Source organism: Dermacentor albipictus, chromosome 2 (genome assembly GCF_038994185.2).
Source record: "Dermacentor albipictus isolate Rhodes 1998 colony chromosome 2, USDA_Dalb.pri_finalv2, whole genome shotgun sequence".
Classification (NCBI taxonomy): Eukaryota; Metazoa; Arthropoda; class Arachnida; order Ixodida; family Ixodidae; genus Dermacentor; species Dermacentor albipictus.
In genome coordinates, this window is record NC_091822.1 from 142,409,676 (window position 1) to 142,425,865 (window position 16,190).

The 16,190-nt window shown below is 51.0% G+C and overlaps 1 protein-coding gene across 1 annotated transcript in view; it reads left to right on the top strand.

The window, feature by feature from the left end:
- LOC139056123 (mucin-19-like) overlaps window positions 1-16,190 on the top strand; it is a 104,532-nt gene that overhangs the window by 40,445 nt on the left and 47,897 nt on the right. Inside the window, exons 2-3 of the mRNA XM_070534019.1 lie at window positions 3,892-3,976; window positions 14,463-14,513. Of these exons, the coding sequence (XP_070390120.1) occupies window positions 3,892-3,976; window positions 14,463-14,513 (136 nt within the window). The remainder of the gene's footprint in view (window positions 1-3,891; window positions 3,977-14,462; window positions 14,514-16,190) is intronic.

The following is a 16,190-nucleotide window of genomic DNA, read 5'->3' on the forward strand; positions in this document are numbered from 1 at the left end:
AAAAACCCAACGACGTACCTGATGCTTCCTTTCATGCAAGTGCTATTCAGTAATGAGTAGAAAACGTAAAAAAATTGCAATTACTCAAATTCGAGGCGTTAATTTTCATGCGCATGATTCGCATTCGTATGTACAGTGTGGGAACTGGAAGCACAAGTGGAGCACTTTCTTTTCGGGCGCGAAATGCACAGGATTTGGTAGCCGTGCGATCGTACTACACACTTTCTCATCTCCATTTAAGCTCTTAACGTAGCTCTCTCAGCCTTGTTTTGTTCGCGTGGAACAATAAGGACGGTGTCGTTCGCGTACAGTGGATTCAGTATGCGGAAACGAAAGCGCCAGTGATCCCGCATAGTGAATCCTGAGAGAGAAATCCAGTTTTCCCTATAATCAAGAGGAATAAGAAACACGACGTCGTTTTGTTTAGGTAGTAAGAGCGTAGTTAGTGCTTGGGTCCTGTGGTGAACCCGCGGGAGCGTAGAACTTGGTTGCAGATTCATCTCCTCAGGTAAACCGCCGCAGAGTCTCACTAGCCACATGGCGATTTGATGCTGAAAGACAAGGTCACTCGCTTGATTGCTCGAATGAATGCATAGCGGCACCGTACCAATCAGTGCAGAATGCAAGCAGCGAGCTCTGGGTGCACGTTGAAGAAAGTCCCTAGGCGGTCAAATTTTTCCCTAGGTCCTTAGGTGGTCATTATTTGGAAACAAGGCAGTATGTTTTTATATAGGACATACAACGAAAAAAGAAACGAACATGAACGAGAAAGTGCTCCTAACTATATATACACGTACACGTACGGATGTATATCGGTATTCCTTTTTTCCTGATGTAATTGAACTATGGAACAAACTGCCAAGTGATGTTGTGGAGAGTGTGAACGTGCAACAATTTGAGCTGGGTGTCGATATGTTTTTGAGAAATGGTGTACAAATTTTGAATTCTGATTCATGATTGCTCATTGAAGTGCTTATGAAATCTATATGTTCTTCTTCCCTCCCTGTAACGACCCTCACTGGAGGGTTAACAGTATGAACAAATAAATAAATAAAATAAATATAATGCACCACTGTTTGCCAATAATGGCGCTGTTCAAACGCGAGCCTTAGCGAAATTAATTCGCAACCCTCCACTATACAATTCCTGTCTCTCATTAATACGTTAAGCGCGATTAATAAGATAATCACTCTGCGCAGGTGTAAAAAAAAATAGCACTTTTGCGAGGCGACAGTAACGATTTTCAAAAGCAGATCCTCCCCTGTCCTTTCTCACCTATACGTATGTTATTTGCTTCCCAAATTGGCATGTACATCTTTCCCGTTTGTTCTCGATTACTCTCGGCAATCGGACAGCGCGGCGGCAAATTGAAGACGATGTTAGATAAATACGAGCTATATATATATCCCCTGTCTTCGTACTTCGGGGTATAGATGGGCTCAACGGCGTTCCTCCCTATCGGATCTGCAAAATAAGCCTCGAGGTAGTTTTCTTTTTTTTTCCTGCCACCTCTTCGTTTTCATTTGTTCACCTTTTTTTTTTTCGAGCCTTTAGAGCGCGAGGTCGCTGCCGCAGTAATTCAAATTTCTTTTTTTCCCTCGTTTCCGCGTCGTCGAACGGGAATATAAATTGGATAGAAGCCCGGAACTAGAGGGCGTGAACTGTGAACTAAGAAAAAAAAAGAAAAAAACAAGGGAGGAGGTTGGTGGGGGCCGGGCTCGTACAAAACTCGCGCGAAGCTCGCACACAACGAGTTTGTTTTACCAGGGCGCGAGAATTCCCGGCTCCCATCGAAGCAAAGCAATTTCAACACTCCGAGCATCCGAAAAGCTGGCACGTGCAAGAAAAAAGTACATTTTTTTTTATACAAAACGAAATTATGCCTAACGCATACATACTCAGGGACGGAGAAACATATGGGAACGCCAGATGTACGTTCGCGACAAATCCTCCTCTCCCCCCCGCGTTTTATCCATTGCTTCGTACAACTGATTCATTTAGGTAGGCGGAGCGAAAGTTAAACAGCTCCGTAGAATTGGCGAAAGACGCAACACTGAAACGTACATACATACATATACGCAGTGTTGAAAGATTCGCCGTACCCGTACGTGTGCGCGCTTGTGAGACGCGAGGGCGCCTTAAATTGTTTCGCCGAAATGCGCCCAATTCCGCGTTAAGGGCAAGATATAGTCCGGCGTAACGCGCGCGCGCGGCCACGCGCGTCGCGGTTAAGCGACGTCGGTGAAAATCGCGCACTCTACAGTCCGGCGTCACGGCGTAGCCGGCGTGCCCAGGCGCGCTTGGCGAGCACAACGCCGCCGGCGCAGACATAGAGCGTGTTCTATTTCACGCGGCTGCCGCTAGACCAGAATGCACTGCGCGCTGCAGCGGCAGCGAGCAGAAGGCAGAATGGCGGCCTGCGGTGCGCGTACTGACAGTGCGGCTGTGGTTTTTTCAACATCCGTGCGGGATGACAGCGCGAGTGAGGACGCCTGCTTGAAGCGATTTGCAACCTTCCATGTGTATACGATGTGAAACGCATGGACTACCGCGACACAGAGCGCAAGAACAACGCGTGGGACGCTATACGAAAGCAGTGTGGTCTCGCCACAGGTAAGCTGCATTTCGCAGCTCCTGTACTAGCTGGTGGTAGTCGCCGAGTTGAGGGCGCTTGTCGAATAGCTTTCGCATGTACATACATGGTCCGCTTCCGTTTTTGACGTAGCCGAAGTACTAGCAATATGAGTGCGATGTTCTGGCTGTCAGGCACGGCGGCCGCATTTCGATGGGGGCGAAATGCGAAAAACACCCGTGTGGTTAGATTTAGGTACACGTTAAAGAAGCCCAGGTCAGAAAGAAAGTGGTTTTCGCACGTAAAACCTTATGTTTTTTTTTTCTGGCTGTCAGGACAAGTTAACGCCATCCCGCAAAAGTTTTCATTTTAGCGCACAAACAGCGCGCGGAACGAGAAGCGCGCGCGCTACCCGAACGACGCGCATGCGCCATATAAACAGCTGTTCGCCGCGGCGAAGTTGCGCTCCCGGACGCACAGATGGCGCCAGCCTCGAGCTGCGCGCGCACGCCGAACTCTAGAGGAAGCAAATTTCTTGCACCCCTGGCGTCGCTAGCGCAGCGTATCCGACTTCGCCTGCCGCGGCCTGGCGCGCCGAGAACGCCGGACTATATCTTGGCCTTTAAAACGAGCGCAGTGAACGCTAGAGAGAGAGAGAGGGGGGGGGGGGGGGGGTGGAGTAGGAAGGAAAACGCAATAGCGGCGGCAAATTGTTGTTACGGGCGGCGTCGTTTGTCTCGGTTTGCTTTATCAAAACAAGCCGAAACGGCGCGCGCGAAACGCGTCCGCCCCGTGCTTCGCGCCCAGCGCGTATACGGGCGAACGAATTTGGCTGCCTGCGTCGGCGGCCCCGCTAACAGCTTCGCCGGCTGCTCCCCCCAGCGCCGCCATCTCAGGTTGCCCTCCCCCCCCTCCCCCGGAAAATGGGGAAAGTCATTTGTACGACGACGTCGCGCTTCTCTTTTGTCTTCTTCTCCTTCTTCGTAACGCTGCAGCTGGCCTCTTATAACAGCTTCCTCACCTGCAGCGTCAATATTCGCGCGTCCGTTCTTCATTTCTCGTTCCTCGGCGAAATGGCGCCGCCCATCTCTGAGGGATCGGCCATGAATCGGGTTGTGAAGAAGACTATAATTAGTACGATTCTTCTTGTGTTTGTTTTATCTTTCTGTTACTACCGTTTCTTTTTTTTTTCTTTTCATCCGTTGCTGTACTGTCGTACGGTATTGGAAAGGCGTTCGCAAATCGAAGCTTTTGATTTCGGGAAGCGCAAGCTCGCCGAGCGGCTCGCTGACAATCGCTCTTCTTCTTCCTGGACGCAGGCGATCCCCCGGAGACTGGCCTTGCCCGTGGCGCTCATTTTGGCGGCAGCGGTGGCAGCCTGTCTGATCCCCTTGGCCGAGAGCAGTGAGTGTTGCGCGAGATGCCTTCTTCTCTCTTTGCCGTCGTTTGTTTGTTCGCTTGTTTTGTTTGTTTGTTCGCTTGTTTTGTTTGTTTGTTTGTTTGTTTGTTTGTCTGTTTGTTTGTTTGTTGTGCAAATCATTGTGAAGTTTGACGTGAAGTTGCGAGCAAAGAACGCAGTATACGGTGAGTATACGAGGGGAAATAAGAGCTGGTGTTCTGAGATGGATGTTGAGTTAGTGGACTGATGAACGCGCTAATGAGCGTGTGTTCCTAGAGACGCGTAACGGAGGATTGCATACTGCGCTGTCTCAGTGAATGAGTGCGCCAAATGGTGAAGGAGGAGGGGGGAGGGGCGGGGGGGGAGGGAGTCGCCCCACGTGCTGCAGCACTCTTGCCTTCAAGCGAGTTCCTTGCCTCGTAGATTATGACGTATGGATGCTTGCGCACTTAGGCTTCCGATCGTCAATATTTCAGAGGGGATCCAGATACTCAAGCAGGCGCCCCCTCCAGGGGTCACACTACATTATTTAACGAGGCAGCGTGCTGCTGTGCGGCGTCAGTGCAAAACAAAAACAAAGCAACAACAAAAATACGGCAGGCATGCAAACGATGCAGCAGAGAATTAAAGACCTCACTGATTTATGCACCGGAATGTGCAGTTTATTCCGCACTCAAAAGCTTCGTTCCACATGCCTAAAAACGTGGAATTTATGCATGCATTGCACCATATAATCTCGTCCGGCGAGCGAAATTCGCACGAAAGAAGGCTCGCCGCGCTTGTGGCCGGTTCTTCACTGCGAGGCGGCCACGGTAGTTCTTGCTCGCGTTAACATAATGATGCAAGTCGAGCGCAGTGCTTTGGTTTTGTTGAACACTTTCGCCTCCCCACCCTTGTTCTGCCCCTCCCCCATCCGCCCTTATTTTTTTTCTTCTTTCTTTCTTTTGTGCTTGCATATAGTGAAGGCTGATATGATTACCATTCGCCCCGCATGGTTCTGCAGCTCAGGAAGAATTAAAAGCTTACGATGCATTTCGATGATTACCAGAGGGCGGAGCAATAAACTTTCTATTTTTTCTTGTTTTTTTTGTTTGTTTTTGTATTGCTGTGGAAATACATCATTCACGTTCATTAACCATCGATAGCACTTGCAATGTAGGGCGTCCTGCACGCCGTGCTTGCAAGCTCCTGGCCTCCCCTCCGCCCTCCCAGGTTTCCTTCCTCCACGCCCACCCACTTTATTTTCTCTCTCTCTCTTCTTCTATATCTCTCCCCCCCCCCTTTTTTTTTTTGAGCAGCAGTTCTGTCGCGACGCGCATTGGCGGACGCTGACAAAACAAACACTGACCGTTGATAAACACTGACACTGTCTGAGCCTGAACATCGGTAGAGGCGACTCGGGCAGCTTTTCGTCCGAGGCGACTTGCAGATTCGGCACTATAGTGAGAGGAGGATAAGCGCTACCGACGAATAATGACCGTCGTATCTCAATTGTCCCAAGCACGCCAACGCACGGGGCGTGCGCTTTCCTCTTTATGACGGTGATGTCCGCTCTTGATAACAGCCATGGCATGGTTACGGTTGACTTCGCTAACGCGTCTAACCAAAGCGCAGGGCGCATAAATATTGCCTTCCTATCGCGAAGATCGATAGCTCCGCGAGTTTGCGGCGTCTTTGTCGACGTCGATGTGATCACGCGTATGCGCTTTCTCGTCTTAATACGAAGTGATAACGTGCTTCGTCCCGCTGTAATTGACTAAGATATGCAGTCGGTTGGTACTCAGAGAGGCCATTCTCGGGCACTTCGTCGTCGGCGCCCGACGGTTTAGGAAAACCATATCGAATTTATTCTCCGGCACCATAGAGAGAGATAGAGGAAAGGAGAAATATAATAATAATAATAATAATATTTGTGGTTTTACGTGCCAAAACCACTTTCTGATTATGAGGCACGCCGTAGTGGAGGACTCCGGAAATTTTGACCACCTGGGGTTCTTTAACGTGCGCCTAAATCTAAGCACACGGGTGTTTTCGCATTTCGCCCCCATCGAAATGCGGCCGCCGTGGCCGGGATTCGATCCCGCGACCTCGTGCTCAGCAGCCCAACACCATAGCCACTGAGCAACCACGGCGGGTGAAAGGAGAAAGGCAGGGAGGTTAACCGGAGGGGAAGATCTGGTTTGCTACCTTATGCTGTGGAAACAGGGGAGGGGGAGGTAAAGTGATAACAAAGTAGAGATAAAGAAAGGAGCACAGACATACAATTACAGTTGGTCACTGTCGCCGCACACATGCAGGCATTGCGCCTACAGGAGTCCGTGCCTACAACGTTGCTCGACGACCGCACCGTAATCAAGCTCAAAATCATTTCCATACGACGTTGCCGACATCAGCGGATGGCCCACGATACTCATTTAGGCCTTGATAACAGCGCCCCGATAACAGTTTGCACACGCCCACGCCGTGTGCAAACGCACACGCCACGCCCACGCCCACGCCCACGCACACGCCCACGCCGTGTGAACACGCCCACGCCGACGCAGCCACAAAAAAAAATGCCGGTAGAAGCCATCAAAGACAGCATGAGCTTCTTTCAATTCCGCTGTAATTTCTTTGAGCGGCGTTTCATGTAAACCACTTAACATAAGGACGATGTAAGAACGTGCGCGCCAAACATCCGGGCTGAGAAAGAGTGGCCCGATAGGCGGTGGCTCCACCGTGTGACCCTACGCAACCGCGGATAATACGGTCTCAGTGATCAGCGCCGCTTTCATTAGTTACCTCATCTCCAGGTTCGGCCCAGCTTACTATTACACTGCCTCCGGGATCGGCCCACCCCTTACTCGTTGAGAAACCGGCCGAGCAGATGCGCCTAATCCCGCGAAGGAAGGCGAAACAAGCTTCGCTGTAATAAAGTAATTATGCGCTAGAAGGACCGCATTTCTTGCAATGCGGATATCTATAGGTACCGTTTGCTGCTGCTTTGCGAAATTCCGTACTAAACAGAGCGGATCATTCGCACACCTGTAGAAGTAATACAGACGGATATTTAAGTCGATTTACTATATATATGTATACCCCATCCAATCTCCTAGCGCAAAAAAATTTTCCGGACTCTATATGTCTGAACTGAAATTCTCGCACCGCGTTTCATTTTTCGTACGCACCTTCCCACCACCTAGGTCTTCTCTCTCAGCCCCGGCTAAACGCATACACTGGACTCCAGAATCGCGACGCAATTTCCGCCACACGCTGACATACCCCTCGTTAATTTCAACTTTATCCTTCGCTACGACATCCAGTGAGAATGGAAGGAGCATGCGCGGCAAGCACGCGAAGCTAATCCAAGTACAATAGTGTACAAGCGACAAACTTTTAGACTGGCAGGCATAATGTAATGATGAATGGGTGTCCATTAGCCAAGGTCTATATATGGGCCGGTCTCCGGTGGACATAAAGAAATACAGAAAGAAGAGCTTTAATACCGTGCAGCGCTGGCCAAAGCTGAAACTAGTAGCGTTCATTCGGGAGCCGAATTTGCTAAGCTGTTTGCACGGTGAGAACGCATGATGTAATCAGACCGCCTTCGTTATGCAGCCATTCGCAACAACCGACGGTAACCTTTATTACGTGCAAAACAGCCTTTATCTCCGGACTCCGCCTGTGACATGCCGAATGCGCCGTGAAAGCCACCTATAGCTATCGACGCGCTGCACGGATCTAGCGAGACGGCCAGAGCACGCTTTGCTTGCTTTGCCCAGGCCGAGGCTGTCGCAGTTCTTAAGCCGGCCCCTATGAAAGGAAAGATTTACGGCCCGGCGTCGGGCTCTCCCGAAGCCCGCGTGTAATAACAGCTAGTGGCAGCGTTTGACGACAGTCAAGAATGGCTTCCTCGCCGTACGGCCTTCAGTTTCTCTCTCTCTCTTATTTCGAGGTTTCACCAGTAAATGGTCAGTCCACTATAGTAGCCCCGAGAGATACGCAGAGAAGCAACAACAACAGCAGCAAGCAACAGCAACAATGATAGCGTGAAAAAAAAGGAAAGCTTTGGCGTTGAAGGACGGACGCACTTCGGAGTCACACTCGGAGTCCATTTCGGCGGAGTTCTTACGGGCGCGCTTTTATTTACGTACGACGAATGGTCTCGGCCCGGGGATGCGGACAGCGTTCGGCGGCAAAGGGGGCGAATGGTCGAAATTCGGCCTTCTTCTCCGGCTGCTTGCCGCCGGCGCCCTTGGAATAGCCGCAGACTTTATCTGCGACCGCCGCGTAGTCCGCGAGAATGACTCTGCAGTCGATCGTAGGAATAGATGAAAGTGAGAAAGTTGAGAAAGCGAAAATGAAAGCTCGAATGCTTGCTGTTCTGTCGAGAAAGCTGCGGGAGACGTGGAGGCTGCAGTCCCAGGATGAAAGGTGTCGGGAAAGGACTGCAGGGTGGTGGTCAGAGTGGAGGTTGTGCGGACGTTGGCTGGCCTGCTTTGAACCCCCACCTCCCTATCCCCTCCCCCTTTCTCCTGCACTTAAAACCGCTAGTGCCAGCAGGTTGGTCTGCGTGTTATCGAAAGTTGAACAACCTACTACAGCGCCTCTGCACCGCTATAAGAGTGGGACAAACATAGTCACCCGAGAGGCTGCTAGACATTTATAGACTCGGGCTACGTCCCTGCGCTGCTACCCGGTCCCGTCTCGCACACAGGCCCGAAAAGAAAACAGCGGAATGCCAGTCGCGGTGGCACTTGGAAGAACCTCGCCGCTTCTCGCAATCGAACGGGGAGCCGACCGGAATGTTCGCCGAGTTCGCTTTCTTCTTCTTCTTCGCTTGTTTTGACCCGCCGACTTCGACGCGTTCTCGATCTCTCGCAAAGCAATGCGAGGAGCAGAGACGACGCGACGACCTTGAAGCTGGCTTCAAGGAAGTCAGCCTCGACGCGAATCCCCGCATTATCGGGCCGCGCGCCGATGGGTAATAGCAAAAGTGAGCGAGAGAGGAGGAGGGGAGAAAGAAACTGGAGCGAAAAGCAAGACTGTCGACTCGGGCCGCTTGGCTTCCTATAGTGGCGCGAATCGCGTGATCTCGCTCAAGGCCTGCGCGGCCAGTTTTTTTTTTAAAACGAAAACGGGATCGTGCTCTGCAGTTTAGAACGGTACGCCAACGGTGTGCCCCCTCTCCGCCCCTCACCCTCCCACTTAGCCCATCCCTCGCATGCACTAACAAACCTGACCGTCTGCTTGCGTCGTCTGCTACATGAGCACCTGTTGATTTTCTTTCTTCTTTTTTATTTTTTTTTTCGGGGGGGGGAGGCAGAGTTGTGGCACCTACGTCGCCTCTCTCACTCCCATCTTCGCTCCTTAAATTACAATTCCGATCTCGCTCAATTTTCCCAGCTTTCTTTCTCTTTTCTTTTCTTACCCTCGCAACGAGACTTCACTCCCAAAGCCGTACCGCGTACCGCTTTTAAAACGTTCTCGCTTCTTTGCCCTTCAGGCTCGTCCACTGTACGGGTCACCGTCGATGGCTTCCAGATTGCCGACCGCCTCGCTCGATTCGGACACCGCGTGTCGAAGAAACCACGCACCGCTTTTTTTTTTTTTTTGCATTGTATGCGCCGTGCAGACCCACCTCCGTATGCGCATGGATGGGGTACTTAGGGTATCGAGCTGATAGCTGGGTCAGCCTAATTCTTACGCGTCGCGCTCGATGTCTGTCTGCCTGCCTGTTCTCCCGCGCTCAAGATATGTTCTTGCGAAAGCTTATCGAAAAGAAAGCGTGGACAGGAGCGCGGCCCCAATTCTTCGCATCTTGATCGTTAAGTGGCGTCCTTGTGTGACCAGACGGAGCATGCCGTCTCTGCTTTTCTTTCTTTCCTTCGGTACATGTCCCGGGTATACGCGTTTTCGATCAGTTTTTTTTTCTTTCTCGAGGGTTAAACCTAATCACGAGGGCAACTAGGTTTTCTGGCCCAATTTCCGCAGTAGCCGCAGCACGCTTCGAAAATGGAGGCACCGCGGGTCGATGACTGCGCGATAGACGTCAAGGACGTTAAACGAATCCTTCTAGTCGTCAACTTCTGTGCGTCGCCTTGCGTGTATGCGCTATTCGTAAGCCGTCGCGAATAATACGTGCCCGCGAAACTCCAGTACACGGAGAACAAGGAAAGTTCTTAAAAACGAACTCGCATTTAAGGTCCTGCCTAACGTGAGCTCCCTATAGTCTGCTACTGAATAAGTGCACCACTTCACGAGTGCACTACACCGGTGCAATCGTGCGCTACACAAATACCCGCATCGAGCAGCTGCGACGTATATCGATATTAAAAAATGGGAGCGCGTAGTTTTTTTGACAAACATGCGTCCTAATGACCATACGTCAGTGACAAATTAGCCTGCTTCAGCAAAGAGACAGGAGTGAGCGCTTAGCGACCAGTATACAGTTAGCTGCACCTCATTCATATATACTGCCAGTCATCCTTGTTTAGCGTCCCACGCCCAGTGTCAAATAAGGCGGAATGAATGAATAAATGAATGAATGAATGAATTTTGTGCAAGAAAGAGATGGCCCTGTGGCCTAGGCTAGGGTGCGGGGAAGATGGGTAGGGCATTGGCGTTATAAAGCGGAGAGGCAACCACGCACGCTATCTAGTATAAGAGTCGTCAAGAGCCGGCAGTGTATCGTGCATCCGCAACGATCTGCCATACGGATGCTGCAGGCGCGATATGCTTTATCGCTTCTTCCGGCGTCCTCATGCATGCGCACGGCCCCAACGCGACGTGGCGTCCGTCTCCCTCACGGATAATTTACCTGATCAATGAGGCGTGCCACGAGGATGCTCAGTCAGCGTTCACTAACAGGCTTTCTTTCATGCGACCGTCGAGCCATAAAGAAAAAAAAAATAAACGACGTAAGATAGTCGTTAGGGGAGCAGACGACCAACAGACGTATATAACCTCGGCAACAGCATCGCAGTCTCAGCAGACGCTGCGTTAAGCAGACGTACATACGGCGGCGGCACACCCGCCGCCAGGGAAGGAAGGGTCGGAATGGCCCGCATCCCCTTCGTCTTCATCGCGATAAGTGTCAAGAGCCGAGAATCCGCTCAGTTCCGGCCCATATCCCTAACTACTGGCGACAGAAGGCGACGCCAAGCGCACGATTCCGCCGGCAAAGTCTGCTCCTCCTCCTCCTCCTAAGGCGCGCAGCATCTAGCGCGACGCTCTCGTCCCTAATTGCGAACGGCACGTGATTACCCCGGGGCCGCACCCCCTACCGCCTGCGCGATCCAAAGCGCACGCGAGAGAGAGTTCCCGAGACGCGTCGTCGAGAAGAAGAGCGCGCGCACCGCTGTATATATGTACTATACTCTTTGCCCATCACGGCGTACGTTCCCCCTAGATCTCATTAGCGGTCGCGCGCGACGGTCCCGGTAATGAGCCTCGGTTCCCTCCCTTCGACTTGGCGAGGCCGCGACTTGTTATAGCATTGCCCGTCGAGACGACGTCGAAGACGAGCGCGCGAGCGTCTCGACGAATCCCGGCGATGCTGATGCGTCGTATTTTTAGCGGGTGGTTTGCGTGCAGCATCGTGGATGTAAGGCGAAGCGGGTGTCATAGGACTGGTTAGCAGCGGACTCCCTACACATCGCAAAAATGTGCGCCACATCCGGCAGTGTATACCACTCGGTGCTCCCGAGCCCAGCACGAGCGGCTGTGCGAACTTACGTGGTGTATATAGGCGAACTATACTTCGCTGGATGCGAGAAATGTTTTCCTGGCCACACGCCTACAGCTTGCTACTCCAGTTTACGAGAGTAACGTGACATGGCACACTCATACTGGTTCTCTCGGTTCTCTTGAAGCTTCGACAGCGGCCTGTGGATGTGTGTGTGTGTGTGTGCGGGGGGGGGGGGGGTTGTGTGATCCGCATAATATTTTTCACCGAACACCATTAAAGTCAGCTTCGTCATCGTCGTCATCAGCCTATTTTTATTCCCGCTGCAGAACGACGCCCTATCCCAGCGACCGCCGATGACCCCTGTCTTGCGCTAGCTGATTCCAACTTGCTCCTGCAAATTTCCAAAGTTCTACACCGCTCCTAATTTTCTGCCATCCTCGACGGCGCTTCTCTTCCGTTGGCACCCGTTCTGTAACTCTAATGCTCCACCGGTAATCTGCCCCACGCGTTACATGGCCTGCCCAGCTCTTGTATTTTTTCCATTCTCCTTTTCAACTAAACTATCGGCTATCCCCATTTGCTCTCTGATCCACACCGCTCTCCTCCTGTCCCTCAACGTTACGCCTAACATGTTTCGTTCCATCGCTCTTTGCTCGGTACTTGCTCTCGAGCTTCTTTGTTAACCTCCAAGTTTCTGCCCCACACGTTAGCACCGGTAGAATGCAATGATCGTATTTTTTTTTTCGACGACAGTGGTAAGCTCAGAGTGAGGACTTGGCAATGCCTGCTGTGTGCACTCCAGCCCCATTTACTTTTTTTTTTCGCATCTCTCTCATCTCCCAGCGGCAAGTGCGCCCACTCACCTGCGCGCAACTCTGTGGCCTCACGTTCCGTCTCGCGGTTCCACGCACGGCGGCTCAATTTTTGATGACGCACTCAGCGAGCGGCTTCTCGATGGTCCCTCCGTTCTTGCACCAGCGGCGTGCTCCATATTTCCGCCGCTCAGCGAAGATGGATTTGGGGATCGAGGAACAGTCCCGAAAGTAACGCAGAAATAAAGAGAAACGGAACGCGCCCATGGGCAATTGAATTATGCCGTGCAAGGCCGCTCTGGCCGGTAAGGCGATTGATGAGTTAAATATGTAAGCCCCGAGATAGGGAGGGGTGGGAGGGTATGTATATATGATGGATTCGCATTTGTTCCTTCCTGCTTTGCTGCGTATTCAAGGTAAGTGCAACTGACGGGCGGAGATTGAAGACGGATGGAAAAATCAACCGCTCCTTTGAGAGGTATTTTGTTAGCAATGCTCGACGGAGCTGAGCGACGTTGTACGATGCCGTATATCGACTTAGAAGCATATTACCTCACGGCGCTTGCATTTCCCAGCAGATAATGCTATCAGGGGTCTCTCGTTTGCCTGTCGTGGGAGTTCGAGTAGTGGGGAGCCGGGGATTACATCGAGACCACTCAGGACTGTTTCCACACATATCGCATAATAGTGTCGAGAGATCTATACAACTGCAGTGATATCACCCCTTGAGGAGATAGAGATACCACGTCGGGATAAATGAGTTATCTCTGCGAGATAATCCGATATGATGCACTCGACTACTCGGAATTGGGGTTCCCGAATAGCTGACTCATCGGCTTCTACGCGTTGCGGGCACATTTCGCTGGATCTTTGAATTTACTGGCCGCAAACTAGAGACTGAGTGACTGCGATGATGGTTCTTGCGCAAAATCGAGAAAAGAACAGCTCGCAACTTCGTTAATTTGCACTGCTGGACACGCAGCGGATGATTAAAAGGTTGTGTTTGTTTGTTTGTTTGTTTGTTTGTTTCCCCCTGAAGTCGTAAGTAACCTACTGTCAAGGTTATGAAGGACTTAACAGTCGTTGCTACGCTGGTGCGCGCGCTCTACTTTTTTGTACGTTTTAGATTGGACCCGCAGCGGTCGCCCAGTGGCTATGGCATTGCGCTTGTGAGCTCGAGGGTGCGGGTCCGATCCCGGCCGCGGTGGTTCACATACCGAGGGGACGAAAACAAAAAGAAAAAAGAAATGAAAAAGAAAAAAGCGCCCGTGTGCCGTGCACCGGGTGCACGTTAAAGATCCCCAGAGGAGAGAAAAAAAAAGTTAATCCGGAGCACCCCTCAACGGAGTGCCTCATAATTAGATCGTGGTTTCGGCGCGTGAAACCTCAGAATTTAATGACTTTATCAGAGCTTGCATTAGAACATCTAGCTCATATTGTCCTATTTCTCGACAGTGTGATCTCCATCGGTTACCTTACCTTTCTCCAACCATTACGGTAAAGATATGTTACCAACTGTGCAACGTGTCACACAGATGTTATTTCTTTTATTAGCGTCCGCGCTGTTAGAAAATATTATTTGGAACGATTGATTGATTGATTGATTGATTGATTGATTGATTGATTGATTGATTGATTGATTGATTGATTGATTGATTGCAACTTAAATTTCCCGCACAATACTGTTCGAACGAGCAGGTAGAAATTAAAGCAGGTGCAGAAAAGAAGACAAAGTATACCGGCGTTTTAGAGTGTACGCGCTTCAATTGGTCACGAACTTTTTTTGAAGCCGTGAGACACTCGCTGATTAAAACCAGAAAACGAAAAGAATACTAAAATTTTAAAGAAGAACACAGAAAAAAAATACAGACAGATCTTTATCCGTTAGGCATTATGATGGATGCAGTGAAATCGCTTTAAATCGGCAACCAAGGAACAACCAAGCAATCTGTTTTCTGTCTTAAGCGGGCTCTTTTTCTTATTTCTTTCTCTCTCTCTCTCGTCTCGCAGGAGCTCTGACAATCAAGAAGAGGGCTGCTTTTTACATCGCCAACGACACCGGTAAGTGAACATGTCTTTCTTTTATAATATATACGGAGGGTGTACCAAGAACGACGCATCGGGAAAAAGAAAAAGACACTATGTGCTCGCTAAATAATACATTTCCCAGCAGAAAAACAAATAATAAGCAGGAAAGGGGTGCAAAAACGCGGATATGCACTTAGGGCTTCTTGTGAAAGCATCCGCCCCCTGCCCCTCCCCCGCCCGCTAACGTGAGTTACAATATGGAAACCTGAGCTGAAAACTGCTGCTGCACTTTAGCCTCACCATCCCTTCCTTCCCTCCGCCCCTCCATACGCACACATATAAAGTGTTGTCACGGCTGCGTTTGCGGGCTGAAAGCACTTGAGGCGAGATGCCACTACGAATTTGTACAGCTTAGACTTGATCGAGATCTTCCGTTATGCAGTTCTTATTATTCTTAAAACCGCTGGAAACGGGATAGCCGGATAGCGTCCCCTCGCTTTTTAACACGCGTGCACGTTTTTTGTGCGGTAGCGTCGTAACCTGACCTCGTCGTGGTTACATGATGCTCGCTATGTTCGCGCTCCCTGCTCACTGTTGTGCCATTACCACAAGCCCGGATCCCGAATCTGCAAGGTGCAGAATCTATCCTGCGAGCGCCACAATTCTCCCTTCACAAGACAAGATGCTGCGCCTTCGTCCGGGAGAAGCCTCGGCGAAGCAGCGTGTTTAAACGTGTCCGCGTGTGGCCGACAGCCCGGCGCCGCACCTCCCTTGCCTGGAGGTCACCGCGCGCGCGAACTTTGAACCGGGTGGCCAGCGCGGTCGCTGGTTGGACCCCTCGGACGACCGTCGTGTGCTGACTTTGTATTGGGCCGTTTGAGTGACAATGGGCCTCGGGGATTATAAAAGCAGTGACACGCCGCTCGAAAACAGGATCTGCCGACCCCACCGGGAGAGAGTGTCGTCCCGACTGGGGTGAGATGTGACGCGTTTTCGCCGGACGTCGTCGTGCGAGAACAGTCGCGTTTGTTGTGAGCACTCGGCCCCAGTGCCGACCCGTTCATGTCCTGTAGGATAACCTGTATATAATGTATAAAGTCCCTTTTGTTATTCTCATCGACGCCAGGCTCGGAGTCATCGCTACCAACGCTCTGTCACGAAACGGGTGACGAGCGCTACGGGACCACAAAGCCGTAATCGTGGTGCAGCGGTTGAAGTTCGTAACACTGGTGGCACCGGTTGGGTGTCGTAACACTGGTGGCACCGGTTGGAGTTCGTAACACTGGATGGCAGCTACGGGATTGACCGGCATCAGCTACCTCGGCGCGGTGAGTGCCTGAAGTTTACCTCAAACACCAGACTTTCTCTGACACAGGTTATAGTAGCTCAGGGATTGACTTGGTGTTGCATTGTGTTTAACCTTGTGTGTTTCAAGCCTAGTAAGAGTGTTTTGAAAACCAGGGGATGCTGAGAGGGTAAACAGGGCAGTGTGTGAAATACTTGCATATGTCTTACTAGTAGTGTTATAGTAGCGTACGGCAGGTATATTCAAAAAGGGTAAACAGCAGGAGGACAGTGTGAACGATGGAGAAGTACAAGGTGAAGGAACTTCTCGAAATTTGTGAGGAGTTGGGCATTGAGTTGGGCTCAACCAAAAGAAAGAATGCGATCCTTGAGGTCATGAGGACTGGGGACGTAACGGCTGAGGAA